At 42.5% G+C, this 12077-nt stretch overlaps 1 protein-coding gene across 1 annotated transcript in view; it reads left to right on the forward strand.

Annotated features, from left to right (window-relative positions):
• Positions 1–11531, forward strand: part of SLC25A27 (solute carrier family 25 member 27) — a 28966-nt gene extending 17435 nt beyond the window's left edge. Inside the window, exons 5-9 of the mRNA XM_005297376.5 lie at positions 1032–1144; positions 5202–5286; positions 9019–9111; positions 9579–9681; positions 11403–11531. Coding sequence (XP_005297433.2) covers positions 1032–1144; positions 5202–5286; positions 9019–9111; positions 9579–9681; positions 11403–11474 — 466 coding nt within the window. The 3' untranslated portion in view covers positions 11475–11531. The remainder of the gene's footprint in view (positions 1–1031; positions 1145–5201; positions 5287–9018; positions 9112–9578; positions 9682–11402) is intronic.
• Positions 11532–12077: the final 546 nt, after the last annotated feature.

Below are 12077 nucleotides of genomic sequence, written 5' to 3' on the forward strand. Positions count from 1 at the left end.
CACACAAGGTGTGTGTCTGTCTCTGTCTGCTATGCTGTCTCCCCTCCCTCGTGTTCGTGCTGCCTTGTGTGAGAGGCTACATTAACAAAAAAGTGTTAACCCTTGAGGGCTCAGTAAGTGCTAGTTCATCATTTAGCAGCAAGGCATTCCCTGGGAAATATCCCTCCCTCTTCCACCCTCTAACTTCACCACCTCAACCAAGCGTCACAATCATCATAGCTGTGAACAGTATTAAATTGTTTGTTTAAAACGTATACTGTGTGTATATCTATATAATGTATAGTTTTTTGTCTGGTGAAAAAATTTTCCCTGGAACCTAACTTCCCCCCCCCCACCCCATTTACCTTAATTATTATGGGGAAATTGGATTTGCTTAAAATCGTTTCACTTAAAGTCGCATTTTTCAGGAACATAACTACAACGTTAAGCGAGGAGTTACTGTATGTGCAAAAATATATGCCTATATATGCACCTAATTTATACACACCATTACTGTACAAAACCCTGTGGTTAGGTAAGGGTTTTTTTGTTTGTTTGTTTGTTTTTACAGAGGAGAATGCTGTTACACAGAGCTTAAGTGATTAAACGGACACAAAGAGCCCAGATCCTCAGCTGCTGTATTTCAGCATAGCTCCGTCAATGGAACTGTGCTTATTTATACGAGCTAAGGATCTGGCTGGAGACTGAACTCCCATCAAAACAGTTCCTTGAAGTCATGGTTGAGGCACACTGGTGGGGCAGGGTGGGGAAGCTTGCATTATCACTGCCCTTAATGTAAAGGATCTCTTCTGTGGCTAAATAGAGGACTTCAGTCTTCAGGGCTGTCAGGTCGATAATCTTTACTAGCATTAAACATTCCTAAGAATTTTTTTTTTTTTTAAATGTGTGCTACAGAAAGCACAAGAAATCCTCCTGGCATGTGTACAACAGAAGTGTGTCCATCACTGAATTCTCTACTCATTAGCTGAATGAATGAATGTTTGTAAAGACGTGTGAGATGCTAGAGAAATGTCAAATATTATTTATTTCAGATTTCGTGGAGTACACCATGCATTTGTGAAGATTCTGTCTGAAGGGGGAATTCGGGGCCTTTGGGCTGGTTGGGTGCCAAATGTCCAAAGAGCTGCTCTGGTAAACATGGGAGGTAAACATAATAAAGTGGGCCTGAGCTCCTGAAGTGATTCTCTTCCTTTGTCCTTCCAAGACCATTGAGATAAGTTGCGTTGTCTTTGCCATCCTTCCTGAGGTTTTATCTGTAGGATGGTGAGGTTTTCTGGGTTCAGGGATGTTGCCTAAGGAACTCCCTCCACAAGCATGTCCCTCAATGTCCCAATGCTCAGTAGAAGGTCTCTTTCTCTGCATCAGTTTACTTTTGGCCTTTTGTCATTTTTTCATTGGCCTGTTTGAATTTGCTTAGCAGAATGGCTGGTAATTTCTAGGCCACTTGGCCCAAGGCTATTTTAAGTATTTGTTGCTGATGTATATAAATCCCATTTTTAAGATTGATGGGCCAGTGTCAGAGGTGGCATACGTTATACATCACTAAGGGTGTTGTAAGGGCTAGGGAAAGGATAACAACTAACAAGAAGGTATAAAAGTTAAAGTATATATTGTGTTACAGGTGAAATTCGTCCTTTAAGAATGTGTGGGCCTTGTCCACCTGTGACCAACTAATTATCTCTTACTAAGTTTTAAGGGGGATCATGTGATAGTTATTAGGAAGAAGGAGGCTAGCATGATATTGGAAGGACCAGCAGGGTGGGCCTTGTGAGGGGCACCAAGAATCCCTGACTTGGGGAAAGAAAAATGATTGGGGCTTAGGGAAGAAGCCTGCCTCTGGTGAAAGCCCTGAGAGGAACCACCTTGGGAAGGGAGTCTGGATGTACAGTTATTGAGGACTGGGTTTAAGACAGTTTTAAGGAAGAAGAGCCCAGGAATGGTTGGACTGGAAGAACTCTCTGGGGAAGAAGAGCCTGTTGTTGTGTCTGTACATTGGGTGTTTGAATGTGGGAAATCCTCCTGTGATTGTGGGAGTAAGAAGGTAAAATTGTGCCAATAAAGAAGACCAGGTTGGTTGTCAGAACAGCTAAAGAGTGGTGGAATTCTTGTATAGAAATCCTCGCCTGTGGTTAAACATGTTATGCAATTTTATGCCTGTGTTGCTGAGGTTGGTTACTGGAGGGTGCTCATGTCTAGGGTCTCACACACACACACACACACACACACACACACACACTTTAATTTAGTCTTTCCATCCCTCAGAACAAAAGCTATACCAATTCAGACTTCCTTACATTTACTTACATCTGTTTACTAACTTGTAACTTCTATTACCTTACAAATTTGGCCTGAAAAACACTATACAGTAGGGTTGTCGATTAATTCCAGTTAACTCACGCAATTAACTCAAAAAAATTAATTGCGATTAAAAAAATTAATTGTGATTAATCACCGTTTTAATCGCACTGTTAAACAATAGAATACCAATTGAATTTATTAAATATTTTGGATGTTTTTCTATATTTTCATATATATATTGTATTCTCTGTTGTAATTGAAATCAGTGTATATTATTTTTATTACAAATATTTGCACTGTAAAAATGAAAAATAGTATTTTTCAATTCATCTCATACAAGTACTGTAGTGCAGTCTCTTTGTCCTGAAAGTGCAACTTACAAATGTAGATTTTTTTGTTTTGTTTTGTTACATAACTGCACTCAGAACCAAAACAATGTAAAACTTCATAGCCTACAAGTCCACTCAATCCTACTTCATGTTCAGCCAGATGCTAAGACAAACAAGTTTGTTTACATTTGCAGGAGATAATTCTGCACACTTCTTATTTACAGTGTCACCAGAAAGTGAGAACAGGTATTTGCATGGCACTTTTGTAGCCGGCATTGCAAGGTATTTACGTGCCAGATATCCTAAACATTCATATGCCCCTTCATGCTTCAGCCACCATTCCAGAGGACATGCCTCCATGCTGATGATGCTCGTTATAAAAATAATGTATTAATTAAATTTGTGACTGAACTCCTTGGGGGAGAATTATGTCCCCATCTGTTTTACCTGCAGTCTGCCACATATTTCATGTTATAGCAGTCTCAGATGATGACCCACCACATGTTCATTTTAAGAACACTTTCACTGCAGATTTGACAAAACACAAAGAAGGTATCCATGTGAAATTTCTAAAGATAGCTACAGCACTTGACCCAAGGTTTAAGAGTCTGAAGTACCATCCAAAATCTGAGAGGGACGAGGTGTGGAGCATGCTTTCAGAAGTCTTAAAAGAGCAAGTCTTAAAGAAGCCTTAAAAGAGACACTACAAAACCCGAACCACCAAAAAAGAAAATCAACCTTCTGCCGGTGGCATCTGACTCAGATGATGAAAATGAACATGCGTCGGTCTGCACTGCTTTGGATTGTTATCGAGCAGAACCCATCATCAGCATGGACGCACATCCCCTGAAATGGTGGTTGAAGCATGAAGGGACATGTGAATCTTTAGCACATCTGGCACGTAAATATCTTGCGACGCCGGCTACAAAAATGCCTTGCCAACGCCTGTTCTCACTTTCAGGTGATATTGTAAACAAATGTAAACAAACTTGTTTGTCTGAGCGATTGGCTGAACAAGAAGTAGGGCTGAGTGGACTTGTAGGCTCTAAAATTTTACATTTTTTTTATTTTTGAATGCAGGTTTTTTTGTACATAATTCTACATTTGTAAGTTCAACATTCATGATAAAGAGATTGCACTACAGTGCTTATACTAGGTGAATTGAAAAATACATTTTTTTTATTTTACAGTGCAAATACTTGTAATCCAAAATAAAGTGAGTACTGTACACTTTGTATTCTGTGTTGTAATTGAAATCAATATATTTGAAAATGTAGAAAACATCCAAAAATATTTAAATAAATGGTATTCTATTGTTTAACAGTGCAATTAATAGCAATTAATTTTTTTAATTGCTTGACCGCCCTACTATAAAGTACTAAGGAAGTCAGGATGGTTCTGTAAATAAAGCACCAAATCTAAGGTCAGGACACCTGTCTTCTATTCCTAAATCTACAGTTAATTTTCTAGGAGACTATTGGTCTTCATTTAAATCCTTAGTCACTTTAACTTACACTTCCTTCTAACCCCTTATCAAGTTATCCCAATTTAGACTCTCTTATGCCCTCTATTGTCATTTTTGCCATTTGCAAAATGGGGATAATGGTGCTTACCCAGAGAAAGAGAAGTGACAGAGAAGAGAAAAAAAAAATCCTTTTTAGAGTTATGTGAATGTTTCCAATTTTGTTTGACAACATTGTTGCCCAACTTCCTCTTGGAAATGTGTTTTCCAAGTTACTGTTTTCATGTTAAACAGGAGGAGAGGTGGGTGGTTTTGGGAAGAGAGAGAGTTCAATTATTCTGTATGCATACTCCAATAATATGTTTTGTGATGGAGACAGGGGGAAAGCAGAGAGGAGGCTCTAGATCAGTGGTTCCCAAACTGGGGTTCGCCGAACGTTACAGGGGGTTCGCCAGAAAAATTTCACTAATGGCGGACAGCGGACCTTGGGCATTGGAGACAGCAGGTAGGACCCGGTTGGTTGCAGAGCAGACACCCCGAGCCCCAGGGAGAACGGGGCCGGGCAGTTGGGGCTGGCAGCCCAAGTCCCGGCAGTCAGCAGGGAAGCTGGCAGCCCGAACCCCAGCGCTCCCCATGTGGGGCTGACAACCCAAGCCCCAGGGAGAGCAGGGCCGGGCAGTTGGGGCTGGCAGCCTGAGCCCTGCCCCCCTCAGTGGGGGAGCCGGCAGCACGAACCCCAGCGCTTGGCGCGGGACTGGCAGCCCGAGCCCCAGGAAGAGCGGAGCCGGGCAGTTGGGGTATCCATCACACTGAGGAAATTTAAACTTAAATCCCTGAAAATATTCATTTTTAGGAGGGGGTTCATGAGATTTCACAGTTTAGTGAAAGGCGTTCGTGGGCTGTTAAAGTTTGGGAACCACTGCTCTAGATGTAGCTGATGGCAGTAGTAAAGGGGAACAGGGTATATGCCAGCCTGGTGCAAGTCTTGTAGTCAATGGTTACACCAGGGATTTATTTAGCTCAGGTCTTTATCTCCTAAATCAATAACAAGGAGGCTGAATACCATGTAACTTCTCATTTATTCTTCTTTCTACTAATTACTCTCTTTACAGATCTGACTACTTATGACTCAGTGAAACATTTTTTACTTCTGAACACACCACTTCAGGACAATAGTGTGACTCACAGCATTGCAAGGTGCCTTATTATTTTATTATCCCCTCCCACATCGCTAAGGAGATAACTTTTAGCCACAAGCTAATCACTCAGTGATGTTATAATTTTAAGGACAATCACATTGCTGCTTCCCTCTGTCTTCCAATTATTGCTTCTTCAGAGGTAGCCATAACAGGACACTCAACTGCGACCTGGGAATGTGGGTTCTATTTCCAGCTCTGCCAGTAACTTGCAGTGTAAGCGTGGGCAAGTCACTTCACTTCTTGTTGCTTAAGTTACCCATGCGGTAGCTGGGAATAATGCTACTTACCCAATGTTGCAAAGCACTTTGAGATTGCATATGAAAGTGCTTGGTGGTGTTGTTAAATTATACACAGTATATTTGGAATTCTGTGACTAAGTATTCTGCCTGGAGGTAGAGCATGAGCAGACAGAGAATAGACAGTAGCTGACCAGTAACCAAAAAGCAAGAACTGAAAGGGAACTATTAGAAAGAACAGGAGACGCACCTAATGTTGATAGGTGTCTCCATGGTGAAGAACTTGATCCTAGGCAGAAGTGGGCCAGATGTAGAGAATAGGATGGTATACTGCCTCTTGAGTACCAAGGCAAATAATATTCCAATAAAGGTGTCAGTATCCTAAAGGATCCTAAGGAGAGAGGAAGGAAGGGATAGTCTTGCAGTTTAGGCAATGGTCTGGGACTCAGGAGATCTAGTTCTCCCCATCTCATTCCATCTGCTCAATGGAAAGAATATTAAAATCAGACACACTGTAGATGGCTCTCTGGGCCTCTCTCCATAGGCTGCTTCTCTGGAGACCAATGAATCTGTGTGTATGGAAAAATTAGGTGATACCTTAAATGATCTGGTAGGGTTAGGTCCTAAACTACTTTATCTGCATTTCGTCTTCTGCCCTCTACATGTACATGGCAACGCTTCATAATAAGCACATAGGGCTTTATCTCTGGGACATGAGCCCCCTCCAGGGCTTAGGAAATTTGTGGTTTCTTTTGCTTACTGTTTTACCCACCTTGAAATTCTCCTTGGTGGGGAATCATCCCCTGTTCTTACATTCAGTGCTATGGCTGACCTAAGCAGAATTGCCTTATACATGTCTTGTAATCAATTCGTGACCCAGATACTAACAGGTTCAGTAGCAGCATGTTCCCCCCCAGTTATAGAAATTGTGGATGTGTCATGCAGATAACTCTCTTTCCAGTTAATTTTATTTGGTCCTTAAATCGTTTTTTTCCCCCTCAGTCCTGGCACATTTTAGGTCCTAGAATCATAGGATCAGATCTACAGCTGGGGCAAACTGGTATAGCTACATTGACGTCAGTGTGGCTATGACAATTTAAACCAGCAAAGAATATGGCCCATAACATGGAAAAAAAGAAAAAAGATGATCTGTCCCCTCATCTCTGCCATTGCAGGATTCTTCCCTTTTCTAGATTTTTCTGGTGCTTTGTCCAGTCTAATTTTAAATGTGCCAAATGGTGAGAGAGAAGAATATCAACCCTAATATGTCAGGATAGAAAACAAACACTAACTCACTGGGACTAGGAAGAAACTTCTCCCTCAGGCATGATATTGCATAATTGTCTGTTATGATGCTTTTATATTTTCCTTTGAAGTATCTGGCCCTGTCAAAGATTGGCTCCTAAACTAGAAAGACCATTAATCTTGCAGAGTATGTCACTTCTAGTGTTTTCCAATCACTTTGACTGACAGAATCATAGAAATGTTGGGTTTGAGGGGGGACCTAGAGAGGTCATCTAGTCTCTTCCCTTCTCCCCCTACACTGAGGTGAGCCCAAGTATACATAGACCATCCCTGACAGGTGTTTGTCTAACCTGTTCTTAAAAACCTCCAATGATGGATTACACAACCTCCCTTGGTCACCTATTCCAGTATTTAACTATATTAGGGGAAAATTTCTAACTATATCTCCCTTGATGCAGATTAAGCTGATTTACTTCTTGCCCTACCTTCAGTGGACAGGGAACACAATTGATCACTGTCCTCTATGCCAGCCCCTTAACATATCTGAAGATTTACCAGGGCCCCTTTTTGTCTTCTTTTCTCAAGACTAAACATGCCCAGTTCTTTTTGAACCTTTCCTCATAGGTCAGGTGTTCTAAATCTTTTATTATTTTTGTTGCTCTCCTTCAGAGGCTTGCCAGTTTTTCCACTTCTTTATTAAAGTGTGGTGCCCAAAAGTGGACTCAGCACTGCAGCTGAGGCCTCATCAATGCCGAGTAGAGCAGAACAACTACCTCCTATGTGTCTTACACATGACACTCTGTTAATACACTTGAAAAAATATTAGCTTTTTTCACAACTGCATGACATGTTTGGCTCATTCAGTTTGTGATGCACTGTAATCTCCATGGATGCCTTAATTTCACTAGTCACATGTATCCAAAATTACAAGACTTTAAATGGATTAGGATTGCATTTTGGGAATTGTCAGTGACGGGCTAGATCCTTGACTGTTGTAAATCAGTATAGCTCCGTTAAAGTCAGTGAAGCAATGCTAATTTATACCAGTTACCTTCCATTATCCCATCTGGTCTTTATTCATTTTTCCTCTGTCCCAGTATAACCTACTGTTCTATTTTCTTGTATTCTTGGCTCCACAGAACTACTATGGTGTGATTCTACAGTACCTACATATGCTGTATTTTCCCAGAGAGAGTTTCCTGGTGTTTGAGTATTTGTGCATGTAGTTCCCTTAGGAAGGTCCCATGCTCCACAAGATTTCCAGCTGTACTTCAAGGATATGTACTACCTCATGATGACTTGTGCCTCCTGATACTGTGGGGGGGAAAGGGGCACAATCTAATGGGAGGACACATGACCACCCCATGTGTTTCCTCTGCCCAGCGACCTCCCTGCCCTGCACCCTACCTGGGGCTGCCCCGCTCTCCCCGCTCCAGCAGTTACCAGTGGGGATGGGAGGGGCTCTGTCCTTCTCCCGGTGCGCCTCCCCAAGCATGTTCGGAACCTGTCCCTGGCAGCTGGGCCCAGGCAGGGAGCGGGATGGAGCCGCTTCTTACAGCAGCTGAAACTGGCCACTCCAGGTCGCTGACTCTGTGCAGCACAGCGGCTGCCAGAGAGAACCTGGCTGGGGCGGTGGCCCAGGCTGGCCCACCGCCTCTGCTCCCCGCCCAGCCTGGCTGCCCAAGACAAGTGCTGAGCGAGCTGGAGCCCTCCCTCCCCCATCACATTTCTGGCTTGCTCGGGCCCAGTCCCTGGCAGCCTGGCCCAGGTGGGGAGCAGAGGGGGCAGGGCAGGCCACTGCCGTAGCCAGGCTCTCACAGGCAGCTTCTGTGCTGCACAGAATTGCTGGTCCTGCCCTTTCTGCTCCCCGCCCAGGCTCGGCTGCCAGAGACAAGGGTGGAGCTTGCTGGGGCGCACCCGCAGCAAGAGAAGGGAGCCCCTCTCCTTTCCTCCACCAGGCAGGCCAAGCAGAAATCTAGGGGGGCACTTGACCCTGCATGCCTCACATTGTACCAATGAAGCCAGGGCAACTGGTTCTGAGTGGAGATACATGAGTGTCAGAGCTGAGGCAGTTTTTCCCAGCTCTGTCCTAACTGGGAAACCCACATTAAGTTTTATAAGGCATTAATCATGGTTTAATGTCAACAGCCCTACAAATGTCTTTATTTTTGAAACTGAAATCTAGGTGGTTGAATTGGGATGATAAACCTTGATATGTTTTTTCTTCAAATAGTGTTTTTTATTGATAGTGTGTGTTCTGGCCTGGTAGCCGCTATCCTGGGAACTCCTGCTGATGTCGTCAAAACACGGATAATGAACCAACCAAGAGATAAACAGGGAAGGTATGGATATTTCTGAGAGGGTATTTCCCAACTTCAGTAGTAATTTGGGACCTGAACTGAACTCCCAATGAAGTCAATGGAAAGATTCACATTGATTTCTTCGATACAATAGGCCTTGGATCTCTAGTCTACTCTTATCTTTCTGCTTTATTGTCTTGGTGTTTATTTTTGCATAGAAAAGCTATTTTTGTAGTAATGGTCCATAACTATACTTTACACTAAAGGACAACTTTACATATAGTTTACTTTTTGGGCTGAATTAATCCCTGGTATAGCTTCATTGACTTCAGAGAGTCTACGCTGGGGATCTTGTTTCTAAATGTAACCTTTCATAGGAGCTACCCTGATGGAAGATTTGGGGGTGTTATATTGGGCAGGGGTGATGGTGCTGAAACACTTTCATTTCCTACAGTCTACTTGTGTATTTGTAACACCAACTTCATTTTGTTCTCCTTCCTCATTGCTAGAGGACTGCTGTACAAGTCTTCTGCAGACTGTTTGATTCAGGCTATACAAGGTGAAGGATTTATTTCTCTATACAAAGGCTTTTTACCAACCTGGATGCGAATGGTAAATGACTTTTTTTCCCCCTCTTTTAGTATAAACTCTTTACAACTAGATAGTTTGTAATGCAGTGTTGTACAACTACAGGGTTTCCTGAGATGCGTTAAGAGTCTTATCCTGCCAGATGCTGAATGCCTTCAATTCCCATTGACTTTGCTGGGAACTGAAGTTGGAGTGCTTTGTAGGAGGCACTAAGCACCCTGCAGGATTGGGTCCTAAAACAATTAGAGAACTACACAGAACACCTTACAGCAATACTGATATTAAAATATGTATTTCATAGTCCTTTGTTGCATTTACTATATCATTAAACTTGGAAAATATTAATATGAGGTTTTTAAAATAAAGTGAATTAGTGTGCATTCTTAGTACACTAGTTATTTAAACCTGGAGGCATGAACCCAAGCCTTGCCTACGGTTACGTGGGAAAGACTGGTCTCAGTGTTTAAATACCTTCTTGATAGGCACCATAAAAACTCCTTAGCTAGATTAGAGTTCTCATTTGTCCACTCCACCAACCAACCACATTGGCTGACGTGACCGTTAGTGTTTGCTCAGAAGAGGTTCCAGGCCTGGAATAATAGGGATGTTGCAGATCAAGATTGATGTGTACTGACAGAGCTTTGGGTCTGGTTATGTGCCTGCCTTCACTCATCCTGAATTGTCAAGTTCTCAGATCTCATAAGCCATGTGCTTGTCTACCCAGGGAAGCAGACAGGCATAGCTATAGTGGGATAATTATTCTGCTACAGCTATGTCAGTGTAACTCTCTGTGTGGATACTATATTCCAAAACAAATGTGATTTTATTACTCTGCTTGCCCTAGTCTTCTTGTCCAACCACTCTCACCTCCCCCAGGCTCCTTGTTCCAGTCTCCCTCTCTTCTGGGTCCTTATCCAATGTCCGTCTTCTACCCACCCACTTATTCTCAATCCCCTGGTTTCTTTTCCCCAGCTCCCAGTCTCCTTTGCCAAGTAGTCCCAGTCCCACTGGCACCAATCTACTCCCCCCACTTCCCTTCCCACCCAGTCTGATTCTTGTTCTCTGCATTCAAGTCAAGCAGCTTCCTCTTTCAGGGTACCTGGGCACCAGCAAAGAGAGCACAGGAAAGAAAATCTTTCTGCTCTCAGTTCCTGTGCCTGGTATCCCAGCAGCTGGAAAGAACTATTGCAAGGAAGGTCCTACTCAGCTACTGCATCCCTGGGCTAGACTATGCCCAGTACAGATGGAATCTTCAGAGAATTTAGCAGCCAAACTCTAACAAGTCTCTACTGAGCATGTGCCAACTGAGATTTTTTTTTCTTAAAGGTTAATTTGGCCAAATTTGGGTGATTTTTCATAGAAAAAAGCAAAAGCACATCTCTGACACAGACAAGCACCCTGTCAAATTTTCCCCTAATTTCATTTTTGGAAACAGCTGAACAATTTTTGCTGAAACTTTTCTGAAAAAATTCAGCCTGCAGCAGATGCCTGGCATGGAAAATTTCAGCCCAAAGGGTTACATTTTAGCAAAATAAATTGGAAAGAGGGTCTTTATGGGAAAGGCTGGGCAACTTTAACTATAGGCAACATACAATACGACACCCTCCATAAACTTCTTATAATCTAGCTAAGACAAACACTTTAATATAGTTATGTATTTATCCCTGTTAAACTGGCTAATGAATACTTACTAAAATGTTTCCTCTGTTCTAAGTTTGTAATAATTTGTGTGATTACTTTTGCAGGCTCCTTGGTCATTGGTATTCTGGCTTACCTATGAACAAATTAGAAGGATCTGCGGAGTTAGTTCTTTTTAAGATCTTGAAAGCATGTATTAATAATCACATAACAAATAAAACAGAATTGGAAATCCAGTAGATCATCAATAAAACACTCCATCCCTAAGGAAACTGGTTATTTTAGGAGACTGGCAATAGTCTCTCACCTTTAGGTCATCACTTCAAATTCAGTCTCGTTGACAGTGATTTAATATTACCTTCTGATTGCCACTTGACAGACTACAGTACAGTAAAACCTGCCAGAGCGACCACTCATGGGAGTTAGCAAAAGTGGTCTCTTGTAAGAGGTGGTCACTCTTCAAAGGTTTGCACATGGGAGAGCATTGGCTGCTGGCTGGGTGCTCGGCTCAGCCATTCTCACCAGCAGTGCCATCTCCAGCAAAGTGCAGAAGTAAGGGTGGCCTGGTACGGTACACCAGATTCCTACTGAAGCGAAGATCAGTTTCTCCTACAGGTTTGTGTTTATGAATGGGAGTAAAGAAAATGTGGTTGCTGGTTGCAGATGACAGATCATCTCTCTTTACAGTTTCTTCGCAGTTAAATTATAAGGTAAAAACTTTCCGTGGCTTCTGCAAGTAGTCGCATGTGAGAGGTGGTCTCTCTTCAGAGGTGGTTGCTAAA

The sequence above is a fragment of the Chrysemys picta genome, chromosome 3 (assembly GCF_011386835.1).
Source record: "Chrysemys picta bellii isolate R12L10 chromosome 3, ASM1138683v2, whole genome shotgun sequence".
Classification (NCBI taxonomy): domain Eukaryota; kingdom Metazoa; phylum Chordata; order Testudines; family Emydidae; genus Chrysemys; species Chrysemys picta.